The sequence below is a fragment of the Bufo gargarizans genome, chromosome 2, assembly GCF_014858855.1.
Source record: "Bufo gargarizans isolate SCDJY-AF-19 chromosome 2, ASM1485885v1, whole genome shotgun sequence".
NCBI lineage: Eukaryota > Metazoa > Chordata > Amphibia > Anura > Bufonidae > Bufo > Bufo gargarizans.
This window is the reverse complement of record NC_058081.1, coordinates 713,418,996-713,436,083: the sequence shown is the minus strand read 5'-3', so window position 1 is coordinate 713,436,083 and position 17,088 is coordinate 713,418,996. Positions and strand designations below refer to the sequence as shown.

General features: G+C 48.6%; 1 protein-coding gene across 1 annotated transcript; it reads right to left on the bottom strand.

Annotated features, from left to right (window-relative positions):
* Positions 1–1,018: 1,018 nt before the first annotated feature.
* Positions 1,019–6,476, bottom strand: LOC122929108 (5-beta-cholestane-3-alpha,7-alpha-diol 12-alpha-hydroxylase-like). The gene is made up of 2 exons (XM_044282582.1): positions 6,360–6,476; positions 1,019–3,028 (listed from the first exon to the last, which is right to left on the bottom strand). The coding sequence occupies exon 2, from the start codon at positions 3,026–3,028 to the stop codon at positions 1,493–1,495; it is 1,536 nt and encodes a 511-aa protein (XP_044138517.1). The 5' UTR covers positions 6,360–6,476; the 3' UTR covers positions 1,019–1,492.
* Positions 6,477–17,088: the final 10,612 nt, after the last annotated feature.

The following is a 17,088-nucleotide window of genomic DNA, read 5'->3' as shown; positions in this document are numbered from 1 at the left end:
CTCCTGGATGAAAGCTGTAATGGCACCGGACGGGGTTAAAAGCAGAGTGTGCCTGGCGTGCATGCTGTACCTGCGCTCCCTGGACTTTGTGTGGCTGTCGTGGCCCATAACAGGTAGGAACTAGTGTTAGGGACCACTCATGAAGGCGACCTTGACGTGGTGGGTGGCTTATTACGCTTTGGCCAAAATGTACACCAATGCCTCATTCAGCACCCAGCATAGGTGCTGGGTGCAGAGTGCTGGGTGCAGAGTGCTGGGTGCAGAGTGCTGGGTGCAGAGTGCTGGGAGCAGAGCGCTGGGTGCTGGGTGCAGAGTGCAGAGCGCTGGGTGCAGAGTGCTGGGAGCAGAGCGCTGGGTGCTGGGAGCAGAGTGCTGGGAGCAGAGTGCTGGGAGCAGAGTGCTGGGTGCAGAGCGCTGGGTGCAGAGCGCTGGGTGCAGAGCGCTGGGTGCAATATGGATTTAATTTTTCTTTTTAAACAATAAAGGTTGAGCTTCTATTATATGTGTGTAGTTTTTGGTGAACTGTTTAGTGACAAACACATTCAATTACTGGTATTGATATCGGCTCCAGGGATTAAATATTGAGGGGCTGTCCTCAGCAGGCGCCGTCACTGTATAACCTGTGGGGAACACCAAACCTGCCCTCTAATGATGATGAGATGACTGCTGACCCTGCTCTCTAATGATAATGAGATGACTCTGCTGACCCTGCCCTCTAATGATAATGAGATGACTGCTGACCCTGCCCTCTCATGATAATGAGATGACTGCTGACCCCACCCTCTAATGATAATGAGATGACTGCTGACCCCACCCTCTAATGATAATGAGATGACTCTAAAAAAAGGTTCAGCAATATAAAAAAAGTAAGTGAACTGTCACTTTCTGTTGTCACTTGTTTACGTCAATTCCTGATGCCACTTTCTGATGTCATTATCAGGTGACACCTTCCCTCATAATCTCCCCGTGGCAGATACCTAGGTCCATGTGACACCCAAAATACAAAGAGAAGTCACGCTTCATCCAAATTAGGTTTATTTCACATATAATAACATTATAATCACATCTCGGGGTCACCGTGCGGCAGAAGAGAAGCACAAACATGAGGCTACTGTATACATAAAGGGGAGCTCCATCAACGTATCCTACAGACAGCTCAGAAGATCACATCGCTGTAGTCTCTCGAGTCACCACTACGCTGCACCCAAAGAGCACCCAGGCTCCCCGTGTTCTAGGAGTCAATGGTGGTTGGGGCTCACAGACTCCACCAATGACATCTTCTTACAACTGTCTATGATGTGGCACAAGGACGATTGTGGTCGGGTGCTGTGACAACTTGTGGCCACAGGGGGCACCATTCTATGTGTAATACGATTGTCTATAACCAGTGGCATAACTTGGCAGGTGGACCACCATGGAAGTGGCCTCAGAGCAGTACTTCACATGTTGGGGGAAGTAGATGTTGTCACTTGCAGGTCTGGGGGCTCTAATGCTAGTAACGTAACCGGTACCTGAACTGGATGTCATGGGTGGGCTGCATGGTGCCAAATCCCCAGCGGTTGGGATCAATAGTTGGAATTTCTTCTTTAGGATTGGCAAGCTCAAAGTCGAAGTAGCTGAACATCAGGAAGACAAACTGTTTGAGTTCATTGATGGCAAAAAATCGGCCCGGACATATGGTGGAGCCAGCCCCCCACGGCATGGTGAAATACTTCAGACGCTTCCCACCCTTGAAGAACTCTGTCTTTTTTGTGCCGTCTTCATTCAGGAAACGGTTGTACTTGAACTTCTCTGGTTCTGGATGAACTTCTGGATCCATCTGAACGGCAGTGTACGGGAAAAGGGCAACGCGGTCTCCTTTGCGAATGGCATATTCCTTTCCAGTTGACATTTTGAGGTTCAAATCCTCCTTGACTGCTCGGATCAGCACGGGGGCGGCGGTCAGCCTTAAGGTCTCTTCTACGGCACTGTCCAGGATGGGCGTCTTCAGCAGCATATCTCTAGTGAGGTTTATCAGGGCACCTCCTGGTTTTACTTCTTGCCCATTTTCCTTAAGGACTCTTTCAGCTTCTCCACGGACGGCCTCCATGGCTTCTGGATGCTTCATTAAGTAGAGCAGAAGCCAGAAACAAGCAGGGCCGGTGTTACCCTGGGAGGCCCACAGGAGCAGGAACATGAAGCGGTCTTGCATATGTTCTGGCATCCCGTTCTCAGCTCTGTACTGGAACTGCTCCATGATCCAGCCGCTGATGTTGTCTTTCTGTAGGGTTCTCTTGATGGACAACATGTTCCAGAAAAGCCTCTTCAGCCTCTCAGCCTCCAGCTTGTCTTTTGGTGGAAGGACGGCATAGGCCAGACGTGGGAACAGTTTATCGTACTTTCTAAACTCACCAAACAGCTCCTCCGAGTGGTCACGGTCAAATTTCTTGGCTTTTTCTAGGCTTCCTTGACTTTTAGCAGCCTCGTTCCCGAATAAGGCGAGATATCCGGCCCGGAAGACTATATTGTAGCTGTAGTTGAACAGTCCATCCTGCTGCCACTTCTTCTCCCCATCTCCAGAGCCGACACTATGTAACATTAGGTTCTGGAGGTTCTCCATCATGGCTTGGGTCATGAGCACTAGACCATCCCCCATTAGATGTTTTGTACTTGCCTTTTCCAGCAGCTTGTGATCGTTGGTTCCAGAATGGTATCCGAACACTCTGGCCACAAGCTCCATAGCAAATTGTTCAAAGTCCAGCTTGGACCTGGCTTCCTTCACGATGGGACCAAATGATAACGGGTCCGTGACGAAGGTGAAGTAATAGCCCCCGATCTGGACGGTGAAGATATCTCCATGTTTCTTCTGCATCTTCTTCAAGAACTCAGCGGTGTTCCTCCTGAAGTCAAGAGCATATCCCAGCCACGGGATGGTGCCTTTGTCTAGAGGGGGCTCATTGGGTTTTCTCTTCCGGAAAACCCCCAACATGTAGAGACCTCCAAGAACGGAGGCCAGCAAGGCCACAAGTATCGGGACCAAGAGAGCCATCTGCAAGAAGAGGACATCGTGTTACCAGAAGATCCGCGCTGGAAACGCTAAGTAAAATCTCCACACACTGCTGGGAAACTGGACATTCTCTGCAGTTACCAGGTCCTGAATGCCATCATGGCTTATACTCCACTCACAGCCAGAGCTGCAGTCATGTTATTGTTGTTACATCATAGGCTTATACTCTAGTCACATCCAGAGCTACAGTCACAATTCTCCAGCTGTGTCATGTCTTATATACTCCAGTCAAATCCAGAGCTGCACTCACAATTCTGCTGTTACATCATTTCCTATAGTCGAACCCAGAGCTGCACTCACAATTTTGCTGTTACATCATAGCCTATACTCTAGTCACATCCAGAGCTGCAATCATGTTTCTGTTACATCATGGCTTAAACTCCAGTTACATCCAGAGCTACAGTCACAATTCTCCTCTTACACCATGTCTTACACTCCAGTCACATCCAGAGCTGCATTCACAAATCTTTAGCTTCATCATCTTATATACTCCAGTCACATCCAGAGCTACAGTCACAATTCTGCTCTTACATCATATCTTATATTCCAATCACAACTTTGCGGTTACATCATGTCTTATACTCCACTCACATCCAGAGCTCCAGCTACCCCATGTCTTATACTCCATCCAAAGTCACAAATTTGCTGCTACCACATGCCATATACTCCAGTCACTTTTAGAGCTCTTAAACTTCAGGCATGCCAACCCCACCCACTGCATATAAGATACAATATAACAGCATAATTGTGACTGCAGCTCTGGGTGTGACTATAGGAAATTATGTAACTGCAGAATTGTGACTGAAGCTCTCGATGTGACTGGAGTATAAGACATAATGTAAGAGAACCAGCTCTGGATGTGACTGGAGTATAAGACATGATGCAAGAGCAGAATTGCGACTGTAGCTCTGGATGTGACTGGAGTATAAGACATGATGTAAGAGCAGAATTGTGACTGTAGCTCTGGATGTGACTGAAGTATAAGACATGATGTAAGAGCAGCAGCTCTGGATGTGACTGGAGCATAAGACATGATGTAAGAGCAGAATTGTGACTGTAGCTCTGGATGTGACTGAAGTATAAGACATGATGTAAGAGCAGAATTGTGACTGTAGCTCTGGATGTGACTGAAGTATAAGACATGATGTAAGAGCAGCAGCTCTGGATGTGACTGGAGCATAAGACATGATGTAAGAGCAGAATTGTGACTGCAGCTCTGGATGTGACTGGAGCATAAGACATGATGTAAGAGCAGAATTGTGACTGTAGCTCTGGATGTGACTGGAGTATAAGACATGATGTAAGAGCAGCAGCTCTGGATGTGACTGGAGTATAAGACATGATGTAAGAGCAGCAGCTCTGGATGTGACTGGAGCATAAGACATGATGTAAGAGCAGAATTGTGACTGCAGCTCTGGATGTGACTGGAGTATAAGACATGATGTAGGTTGATTGCAGCCCTGGATGTGAGTGGAGGCATGATATAACTATATGGAGCAGGTTTTATTCTGCAGTGAGGTTTGACTTGTTTTGCTAGCAGTTGTCAGACAGAGCCGCTCCCCTCCCCCGCTTGGAGGTCAGATCTCTGTGCCATAACATTATGCAGCTACCAGTAAACAGTGCACTTCCCCTTTAAGAGTTCAGTACTGAGGAAGGATGTAACTACAACCCCCCACATCCACTCCCTGGTTCCTGACATTCCAGACACAAGTGTTGTTCCTGGGATTGTCAAATTTCTCCCCCATTTGATACAATAGTTTACTCCGTGCAGGGGACGCCCCCATGACAACTCTTCTTGTCAGAGCTCTAGACCAGACGAGCCAATGTGTCGGTCCTGGTGTGGAGCCCTGCTGACTGTCTCCCTGTAGTTACAATGTGTCAGTCCTGGTGTGGAGCCCTGCTGACTGTCTCCCTGTAGTTACAATGTGCCGGTCCTGGTGTGGAGCCCTGCTGACTGTCTCCCGGTAGTTACAATGTGTCGGTCCTGGTGTGGAGCCCTGCTGACTGTCTCCTGGTAGTTACAATGTGTCAGTCCTGGTGTGGAGCTCTGCTGACTGTCTCCCTGTAGTTACAATGTGTCGGTCCTGGTGTGGAGCCCTGCTGACTGTCTCCCTGTAGTTACAATGTGTCGGTCCTGGTGTGGAGCCCTGCTGACTGTCTCCCTGTAGTTACAATGTGTCAGTCCTGGTGTGGAGCCCTGCTGACTGTCTCCCTGTAGTTACAATGTGTCGGTCCTGGTGTGGAGCCCTGCTGACTGTCTCCCGGTCCTGGTGTGGAGCCCTGCTGACTGTCTCCCGGTCCTGGTGTGGAGCCCTGCTGACTGTCTCCCGGTCCTGGTGTGGAGCCCTGCTGACTGTCTCCCTGTAGTTACAATGTGTCAGTCCTGGTGTGGAGCCCTGCTGACTGTCTCCCTGTAGTTACAATGTGTCGGTCCTGGTGTGGAGCCCTGCTGACTGTCTCCCTGTAGTTACAATGTGTCGGTCCTGGTGTGGAGCCCTGCTGACTGTCTCCCTGTAGTTACAATGTGTCGGTCCTGGTGTGGAGCCCTGCTGACTGTCTCCCTGTAGTTACAATGTGTCGGTCCTGGTGTGGAGCCCTGCTGACTGTCTCCTGGTAGTTACAATGTGTCAGTCCTGGTGTGGAGCCCTGCTGACTGTCTCCCTGTAGTTACAATGTGCCGGTCCTGGTGTGGAGCCCTGCTGACTGTCTCCCTGTAGTTACAATATGCCGGTCCTGGTGTGGAGCCCTGCTGACTGTCTCCCTGTAGTTACAATATGCCGGTCCTGGTGTGGAGCCCTGCTGACTGTCTCCCTGTAGTTACAATGTGTCAGTCCTGGTGTGGAGCCCTGCTGACTGTCTCCAGGTAGTTACAATGTGCCGGTCCTGGTGTGGAGCCCTGCTGACTGTCTCCCTGTAGTTACAATGTGCCGGTCCTGGTGTGGAGCCCTGCTGACTGTCTCCCTGTAGTTACAATATGCCGGTCCTGGTGTGGAGCCCTGCTGACTGTCTCCCGGTCCTGCTGTGGAGCCCTGCTGACTGTCTCCCTGTAGTTACAATGTGTCGGTCCTGGTGTGGAGCCCTGCTGACTGTCTCCCGGTCCTGGTGTGGAGCCCTGCTGACTGTCTCCCGGTCCTGCTGTGGAGCCCTGCTGACTGTCTCCTGGTAGTTACAATGTGTCGGTCCTGGTGTGGAGCCCTGCTGACTGTCTCCCTGTAGTTACAATGTGTCGGTCCTGGTGTGGAGCCCTGCTGACTGTCTCCCGGTCCTGCTGTGGAGCCCTGCTGACTGTCTCCCGGAGCAGAGTCCCTCTTACCTGCTGCCTGTGCGCTCCTCTCAGTTGCAGTGCGCAGCGGCTCCCCTCCTGTTATTCAGCTCAGACCCAGCCTCCTGGCTGTTATCTCTGGATTGTATGGATTAACCCCTGCACTGCCTGCTCCTTACAGCTGGTCTTCACTCTGCCCTAACATGTGAACCAGGTGATGGGCGAAAGACGTCGTCTGACTATTGGGTGACAATACTAAACATCCCTCGTCTGAAACGATCATTTGTTGTCCGGCTCCTCTCACACTGGCGTTCTGGCTTCCGTTTGTGAGATCCGTTTAGGGCTCAGCATCCAAAACGGATCAGTTTTGCCCTAATACATTCTGAATGCAAAGGATCCGCTCAGAATGCGTCAGTTCGCCTCCGATCCGTCTCCATTCCGCTCTGGAGGCCGCCTGCAGCGTTTTGGTGTCCGTCTGACGAAACTGAGCCAAACGGATCCGTCCTGGCGCACAATGTAAGTCAATGGGGACGGATCCGTTTTCTCTGACACAGTCTGGCACAACAGAAAACGGATCCGTCCCCATTGACTTCAATGAACTCTGTGTCCTCGTTATCCCTTTGAGGTCGCCATCCACATTAGTCTGATGTTAATCAAAGTGGACGATATCACCCAAAACAAGGTTTGTCGGTGGAATTTAAACGTTTTGCACTATTAGGCGCTAAGAAAACTATTAAAGTGTATAAATATACGGGAAAAGTGAACTTTTACACAAATAACCATTTATTATTATTATTATTTATTTTATATAGCGCTGACATATTCCGCAGCGCTTTACAGACATTATCACCCCACTGTCCCCGATGGGGCTCACCGTCTAAGGTCCCTATCAGTCTGTCTTTTAAGGCCTCCTTCACACGAGCGCGGCGGATCGGCTCCGGATACGTTCAGAATGCGTTCAGTGAAACTCGCACCATTTTGCAAACAAGTTCCGTCAGGTTTGTTTGCGATTGCGTTCAGTTGTTCAGTTTTTTCCGCGCGGGTGCAATGCGTTTTGATGCGTTTTTCACGCGCGTGATAAAAAAACAATGTTTACAAACAACATCTCTTAGCAACCATCAGTGAAAAACGCATCGCACCCGCACCTGCTTGCGTTTTTCATGCATCCCCCTTCACTTCTATGGAGCCAGGGCTGCGCAGAAAACTCGCTTGTGTGAAAGGGGCCTTAGGCTAGGTCTACACGACGACATTTGTTGCACTAATGTCGAGCGACAATTTTTATAATGGCAGTCTATGGTGTCGCACTGCAACATGCGACATGTTGCGACTGCGACGCGACAGTCGCAGAAAAATCCATCTTGAATGGATTTTCTGCGACTGTCGCGTCGCAGTCGCAGCATGTCGCATGTTGCAGTGCGACACCATAGACTGCCATTATAAAAATTGTCACGCGACATTAGTGCAACAAATGTCGTCGTGTAGACCTAGCCTTAGTGTCCCTCTTTGACCATCCAAAAAGTTGGAAGGCATGGTGATCCAGTGCAGTGTGTAAGGTTAGCTACAGTGTAGCAGTGTGTGACCCAGTGTAGTTTGTGTGTGTGTGAGGTCAGCTGCAGTGTGTGATCCAGTACAGTATATGGGGGGATAGTTACAGTGTAGCAGTGTGTGATCCATTGCAGTGTATGTGAGATTAGATGAAGTGTAGAAATGTTTGATCCAGTGTAATGTATGTGAGGTTAGCAGTTTATTATCCAGTTCAGTGTATGTTAAATACAGTGTGGCAGTGTGAGGTTAGATGCAGTGTGAGGTTAGATGCAGTGTGAGGTTAGATGCAGTGTGAGGGTAGATGCAGTGTGAGGTTAGATGCAGTGTAAGGTTAGATGCAGTGTGAGGGTAGATGCAGTGTGAGGTTAGATACAGTGTGGCAGTGTGAGGTTAGATACAGTGTGGCAGTGTGAGGTTAGATGCAGTGTGGCAGTGTGAGGTTAGATACAGTGTGGCAGTGTGAGGTTAGATGCAGTGTGGCAGTGTGAGGTTAGATACAGTGTGGCAGTGTGAGGTTAGATACAGTGTGGCAGTGTGAGGTTAGATACAGTGTGGCAGTGTGTGATCCAGTATTAGTGTTAAGACAAGTCAGTTCTGGAGTCGACTCTAGTGGGACTTGTGCTGGTCAGTGCTGGTCAGTGCTGGTCAGTGCTGGTCAGTTCTGGTCAGTGCTGGTCAGTGCTGGTCAGTGCTGGTCAGTGCTGGTCAGTTCTCGTCTTCATCGCAGTTTCTGAATCACCAGACACCTGGACACAATAGTTCAGCGCCGTCTCCAAGACACAGTAATGGTGCCAGTGCTTTTCTGATTGCTGTGCCTCTGCCCCCAGGATGAGTCCCCTCAAGTGTCACCTACAGAAGATCAACACATGGGCAATTATATAAGTGACCTGTAATGACACAGAGGACTCCTGACGTATTACAGTCCATCCAGTGAATGTGGCAGAGCGCCCCCATCAGGAGAAGTGGCAAGGACTGAGCCCATCCCCCCTCACTATAAGGCAGGGACAGTCAAGGGTCTAGTCGTCACCTGTAATATTACATAGATATTCCTGGGGAGAATCTCAGTCATAAACCTGAGCAGTAATTAGGAGGAGAAGCGAAGGTCGAGGGTGAGAGATAACGTGAGGTGGGGACTGCGTTCTTCATGTTTGGTTCCTGCTCTTGTAGATTTGAATCTTCAGAATTACAAACGAGTGCTGATGTCCCCATGACGTGTCCTGGAGGATAGCACTGAGTATGGGACCACATGGGAAATGGACGGCATTTAGGCTGAGAAGTCTTGTCTCCTCCACAACATCACGAGTGGAGCAGGTGGTGGCAGTCATATATGGAGGCTGAGGGGCTGTAGGAATGGTCTATGTGGTGTGACCTCCGATGAGCAGCTATCAGGACCTAAGGCCAGCATACAGTGGAGCAAGAGGCCTTGCACTGGAAACAAGCGGGGGCCTCATTGTCCCAATCCACAGTGGAGACACCAACATGTTGGATCCTAAAGCTGGACATACACAAGATGTTGGATGACAGCTATCCAGCCCTTCTATACATATGCATGCTTGGCTCGAGTGAGGAGGAGAGGACAGAAAGTCACTGCCAGCTATCACCTGAGAACAAGAGGATCGGGCAGTTGAAGTCCAACATGCCCAATGCTTATCTGCCCTGACGTCAGTCATATGGAAGAGTCAGGAGACCACCATAAGCTTAGTTTAGATGGTCTAAAGGGCCTCAGGGCTCACCTACCGGCCATGTTATTGAGCAGGTGATATAATAAGTGACAGTGCATCAGGACTTACCACAGGCCTCATTCTGTAGGATATTCTCCAACCATGACTGGTAAATCGACCATGAGGACTGGAGTTGAGGAACACTGATCTAGGCTCCCCCATACATGTAGACTTTCTGCTTGGCCGAATGTGTATGTGTATTCCATAGGGAGAGCTGAGACAGCAGCTTATCTCCAGGATTGGTGAACATTTTCACTTTGCCTGATCCTTCTCTCAACTGTTGGGGGAAGTTGGGAGCACCCAACACCGACTGCCGGCCAAACCCAATGTTTTCGGTGGGTTCATTTGACCATACACATGTGTATGGGGGACTTAAAGTATATTGTTTGCCAGTCAATCCTACTGAAGTCTCCTAGAAAGCTGATCTGACATAAAGTCTGACCAGTGGTCTCCAGTACAATCACACATCTTTATAGAAATCTGTACATGAAAAGGCAGTTTTATGTGGACCAGGGAACCGCAGGGTCTTAAATATTCATCTAACCTTACTACTAGTGTTGGGCGAGCATGCTCCACACACACCAGGTCGGCCAAATATCGCCTGTGCTTCAGTCAGTGTATTTCAATCTAATTTAGCCTCTATTTCTGAAAAGTTTCGAACTCACAACCTTCTACATTACAGCCCAGAATGTTAACCACTACACTATAGAGCTGCATGGACAGTTAGCTTTTAGTTTTTCTCCTGTCTAGTGCAAAGACTTGTGTGTCACCTTCTGCCTTACCCATGGGAGGTCAGAGCCCCTCTGTACATGCGGTGGGTGTAGAGTGCACCCACCCCTCATAGACCAGCCTTGTAACTCACCCTTTGTCCACAATTGTAGGATTACGGTGTTTGATCTGCGGAGGAGTGTCAAGGCCCAGGCTGAAGGTCTCTGGGTGATGAGATAGACTTCTGGGAATTATCATCATGTCCTGAACCTCATGGTTATGAATCGAGACCCCACCATTCATGGCACTAGACTGTTCGCAGGAAAAGTAGAGATCAATGGGGTTGGACTTCAAGCTGATAGATTCTTTTGTCCTCCTGGAGATAAGTGTCACCAGAGGAGTCCAGCAGACACTTATCTCCCCCTTCTCTACTGTAATAGTAAAGCTGCTGAATGAACATATTAGCTAAACATGGAGTCTCCAAGAGGCAAAATCCTAAGTGGAAAAATAGCCAAAGGTGAATGAAAGGCACGAGAAAAGCAGATACTGACACGGAGTGGAGGGCGAATGTGGCCCCAACCCGACGCGCATTTCGCTTCTTTTGAAGAAGAACATTGTGTTTTTTGCATGTATTTGGAGTAGGCCTCTTGGAGACTCCATGTTTAGCTGATATTCAATGGTACTAATGGTTCTGGCAAAGTGATGTGGCAGGAGGTCAGGACAGGAGATACAGGAGCCCTTTATACATTGTTCTTTACACAATGTCTGTATTAATCTAATCCTAGGAGCTATTGTTGTGGGGGGGGGGGGGGGGGGTACTTGTCGCTGTCCTCACTGCTACCTCTGTATGGACTTTTCCTGTAATATGGATTTAATTTTTCTTTTTAAACAATAAAGGTTGAGCTTCTATTATATGTGTGTAGTTTTTGGTGAACTGTTTAGTGACAAACACATTCAATTACTGGTGTTGATATCGGCTCCAGGGATTAAATATTGAGGGGCTGTCCTCAGCAGGCGCCGTCACTGTATAACCTGTGGGGAACACCAAACCTGCCCTCTAATGATGATGAGATGACTGCTGACCCTGCCCTCTAATGATAATGAGATGACTCTGCTGACCCCGCCCTCTAATGATAATGAGATGACTCTGCTGACCCCACCCTCTAATGATAATGAGATGACTGCTGACCCTGCCCTCTAATGATGATGAGATGACTCTGCTGACCCTGCCCTCTAATGATGATGCAATGACTCTGCTGACCCTGCCCTCTAATGATGATGAGATGACTGCTGACCCTGCCCTCTAATGATAATGAGATTACTCTGCTGACCCTGCCCTCTAATGATAATGAGATGACTCTGCTGACCTCACCCTCTAATGATGATGAGATGACTCTGCTGACCCTTCCCTCTAATGATAATGAGATGACTCTGCTGACCCTGCCCTCTAATGATAATGAGATGACTCTGCTGACCCTGCCCTCTAATGATAATGAGATGACTCTGCTGACCCCACCCTCTAATGATGATGAGATGACTCTGCTGACCCTGCCCTCTAATGATAATAAGATGACTCTGCTGACCCTGCCCTCTAATGATAATGAGATGACTCTGCTGACCCCACCCTCTAATGATGATGAGATGACTCTGCTGACCCTGCCCTCTAATGATAATGAGATGACTCTGCTGACCCCACCCTCTAATGATAATGAGATGACTCTGCTGACCCTGCCCTCTAATGATAATGAGATGACTCTGCTGACCCTGCCCTCTAATGATAATGAGATGCCTCTGCTGACCCTGCCCTCTAATGATAATGAGATGACTCTGCTGACCTCACCCTCTAATGATGATGAGATGACTCTGCTGACCCCGCCCTCTAATGATGATGAGATGACTCTGCTGACCCTGCCCTCTAATGATAATGAGATGACTCTGCTGACCCCGCCCTCTAATGATAATGAGATGACTCTGCTGACCCCGCCCTCTAATGATAATGAGATGACTCTGCTGACCCTGCACTCTAATGATGATGAGATGACTGCTGACCCTGCCCTCTAATGATGATGCGATGACTCTGCTGACCCTGCCCTCTAATGATGATGAGATGACTGCTGACCCTGCCCTCTAATGATAATGAGATGACTCTGCTGACCCTGCCCTCTAATGATGATGAGATGACTCTGCTGACCCTGCCCTCTAATGATGATGAGATGACTCTGCTGACCCTGCCCTCTAATGATAATGAGATGACTGCTGACCCTGCCCTCTAATGATAATGAGATGACTGCTGACCCTGCCCTCTAATGATAATGAGATGACTCTGCTGACCCTGCCCTCTAATGATAATGAGATGACTCTGCTGACCCTGCCCTCTAATGATAATGAGATGACTCTGCTGACCCCACCCTCTAATGATGAGATGACTCTGCTGACCCCACCCTCTAATAATGATGAGATGACTGCTGACCCTGCCCTCTAATGATGATGCGATGACTCTGCTGACCCTGCCCTCTAATGATGATGAGATGACTGCTGACCCTGCCCTCTAATGATAATGAGATGACTCTGCTGACCCTGCCCTCTAATGATAATGAGATGACTCTGCTGACCCTGCCCTCTAATGATAATGAGATGACTGCTGACCCTGCCCTCTAATGATAATGAGATGACTGCTGACCCTGCCCTCTAATGATAATGAGATGACTCTGCTGACCCTGCCCTCTAATGATAATGAGATGACTCTGCTGACCCTGCCCTCTAATGATAATGAGATGACTCTGCTGACCCCGCCCTTGATAATGAGATGACTCTGCTGACCCCGCCCTCTAATGATAATGAGATGACTCTGCTGACCCCACCCTCTAATGATAATGAGATGACTCTGCTGACCCCGCCCTCTAATGATAATGAGATGACTCTGCTGACCCTGCCCTTTAATGATAATGAGATGACTCTGCTGACCCCGCCCTCTAATGATAATGAGATGACTCTGCTGACCCCGCCCTCTAATGATAATGAGATGACTCTGCTGACCCCACCCTCTAATGATAATGAGATGACTCTGCTGACCCCACCCTCTAATGATGATGAGATGACTGCTGACCCTGCCCTCTAATGATGATGCGATGACTCTGCTGACCCTGCCCTCTAATGATGATGAGATGACTGCTGACCCTGCCCTCTAATGATAATGAGATGACTCTGCTGACCCTGCCCTCTAATGATGATGAGATGACTCTGCTGACCCTGCCCTCTAATGATAATGAGATGACTGCTGACCCTGCCCTCTAATGATAATGAGATGACTGCTGACCCTGCCCTCTAATGATAATGAGATGACTCTGCTGACCCTGCCCTCTAATGATAATGAGATGACTCTGCTGACCCTGCCCTCTAATGATAATGAGATGACTCTGCTGACCCCACCCTCTAATGATGAGATGACTCTGCTGACCCCACCCTCTAATGATGATGAGATGACTGCTGACCCTGCCCTCTAATGATGATGCGATGACTCTGCTGACCCTGCCCTCTAATGATGATGAGATGACTGCTGACCCTGCCCTCTAATGATAATGAGATGACTCTGCTGACCCTGCCCGCTAATGATAATGAGATGACTGCTGACCCTGCCCTCTAATGGTAATGAGATGACTGCTGACCCTGCCCTCTAATGATAATGAGATGACTGCTGACCCTGCCCTCTAATGATAATGAGATGACTGCTGACCCTGCCCTCTAATGATAATTAGATGACTGCTGACCCCGCCCTCTAATGATAATGAGATGACTCTGCTGACCCTGCCCTCTAATGATAATGAGATGACTCTGCTGACCCCGCCCTCTAATGATAATGAGATGACTCTGCTGACCCCACCCTCTAATGATAATGAGATGACTCTGCTGACCTCACCCTCTAATGATGAGATGACTCTGCTGACCCCACCCTCTAATGATAATGAGATGACTCTGCTGACCCTGCCCTCTAATGATGATGAGATGACTCTGCTGACCCTGCACTCTAATGATAATGAGATGACTCTGCTGACCCTGCCCTCTAATGATGATGAGATGACTCTGCTGACCCTTCCCTCTAATGATAATGAGATGACTCTGCTGACCCTGCACTCTAATGATAATGAGATGACTCTGATGACCCTGCCATCTAATGATAATGAGATGACTCTGCTGACCCTGCACTCTAATGATAATGAGATGACTCTGCTGACCCTGCCCTCTAATGATGATGCGATGACTCTGCTGACCCTGCCCTCTAATGATGATGAGATGACTGCTGACCCTGCCCTCTAATGATAATGAGATGACTCTGCTGACCCTGCCCTCTAATGATAATGAGATGACTCTGCTGACCCTGCCCTCTAATGATAATGAGATGACTGCTGACCCTGCCCTCTAATGATAATGAGATGACTGCTGACCCTGCCCTCTAATGATAATGAGATGACTCTGCTGACCCTGCCCTCTAATGATAATGAGATGACTCTGCTGACCCTGCCCTCTAATGATAATGAGATGACTCTGCTGACCCTGCCCTCTAATGATAATGAGATGACTCTGCTGACCCCGCCCTCTAATGATAATGAGATGACTCTGCTGACCCCACCCTCTAATGATAATGAGATGACTCTGCTGACCTCACCCTCTAATGATGAGATGACTCTGCTGACCCCACCCTCTAATGATAATGAGATGACTCTGCTGACCCTGCCCTCTAATGATGATGAGATGACTCTGCTGACCCTGCACTCTAATGATAATGAGATGACTCTGCTGACCCTGCCCTCTAATGATGATGAGATGACTCTGCTGACCCTTCCCTCTAATGATAATGAGATGACTCTGCTGACCCTGCACTCTAATGATAATGAGATGACTCTGCTGACCCTGCCATCTAATGATAATGAGATGACTCTGCTGACCCTGCACTCTAATGATAATGAGATGGCTCTGCTGACCCTGTACTCTAATGATGATGAGATGACTCTGCTGACCCTGCCCTCTAATGATAATGAGATGACTCTGCTGATCCTGCCCTCTAATGATAATGAGATGACTCTGCTGATCCTGCCCTCTAATGATAATGAGATGACTCTGCTGACCCTGCACTCTAATGATAATGAGATGACTCTGCTGACCCTGCCCTCTAATGATAATGAGATGACTCTGCTGATCCTGCCCTCTAATGACAATGAGATGACTCTGCTGATCCTGCCCTCTAATGATAATGAGATGACTCTGCTGACCCTGCACTCTAATGATAATGAGATGACTCTGCTGACCCTGCCCTCTAATGATAATTAGATGACTCTGCTGACCCTGCTGTCACCGCCAGGTCTGTGAGAAGGTCTGTTGGACGTTCTTTTCTACCTCTTGCATGACGTTCTTTGTTTTGGTTTCACTTTGTCATCTCCTTTCCTTCTCCCAGCTGTCACCTATTTACACTAATTGTCTCCCTTTACATTCCCTCCCATACTGCCTCACTTTGCGGTTTATACTTCTTCCTGGATGAGTTGTTCACTGCTGGAGCCTGCTTCTGCTGATTCCTCAGATAAGTCTGTTTCCTTTATCCGTGTTTCCTTGCTGGCTTGATTCTAGGTGACCCTGACTCTGTCTGTATTAAGTGCAGGGAGCCGGTGGTCATGTCCCCTCACTATTATAGGGTTTTCCGGTGTCACATAGTATTAAGTACATGGGCATGCAATCGTCTCCCATAAAGACCTTTGCATGGGCATAGCAGTCAGAGAGAGCTAGGGGTTTTATAGGGCTCACCCATATGCTCCTTAGTTTGGGATCAAGCCAGTTGGATGTTATTTATAAGTTCCAGCTTTCTGCAACACCATCCGTGACATTATAAACCGCCATAACCATCTTAAGCATGGATCCGGTTTCAGCCTTGATTGACCGCATGCAAGGTCTTTCGCTGGAGGTAGAAGATCTCCGTAAAACTGTGTCTCAGTTTCAGGTGACCGGTTCTGCTGGCATTCATGGTGTTTGTTCCGAGCCTAAGATCTCGCTCCCGGATACGTTCTCCGGGGGTAGTGAGAATTTTGTTCGCTTTAGAGAGGCTTGCAAACTCCATTTTCGCCTACTTCCCCATTCCTCTGGTGATGAGGAGCAGAGGGTGGGGATCATCATCTCGCTGCTCAGGGATAACGCTCAGTCTTGGGCCTTTTCGCTGCCGGTGGGGGCACGGCCTCTCCGATTGGTGGATTAATTTTTTGTAGCCCTGGGTCAGATATATGATGATCCGGATCGTATTACTCTGGCTGAATCTAAACTGCATCTTTTATGTCAGGGTAAACAGTCCTCAGAGATATACTGTTCAGAATTTCGGAGATGGGCAGCTGATACTGGTTGGAATGATGCTGCACTCCGAAGTCAATTTTGCCATGGTCTTTCAGAGGGATTGAAAGATGCATTTGCCTTTCATGAGAGACCTACCTCCTTGGACTCTGCCATGTCTCGGGCCGTTCGTATTGACAGGCGTCTTAGAGAGAGAGGAGAGATCACTCCTTCCTGTCATACTCAATCCCAGGACAGTGCAGCAGTCTCATTCAGTGCGCAGGGGTCTCAGTCGCTGTCAGCCCCTTCTGAGCAGGAGCCCATGCAGCTGGGTTTGCTTGCCTCTGACAATAGAGGATTCAGCTCTCAGAGGAAGTTTTTTTCTGTTGTGGGGGTGGGGGTATAAATCATTTGGCAATGTTTGCCCCACTAGGAGATTCATAGAGTTTTCTGAGGGTAATAAAACAAAAAGAAAAAGAAAAAAAACCCTCTAAAAACTT

What these genes read in the sequence shown, in the direction of transcription:
- LOC122929108 (XM_044282582.1), bottom strand. Translation starts at nt 3,028, where the DNA reads ATGGCTCTCTTGGTCCCGATACTTGTGGCCTTGCTGGCCTCCGTTCTT.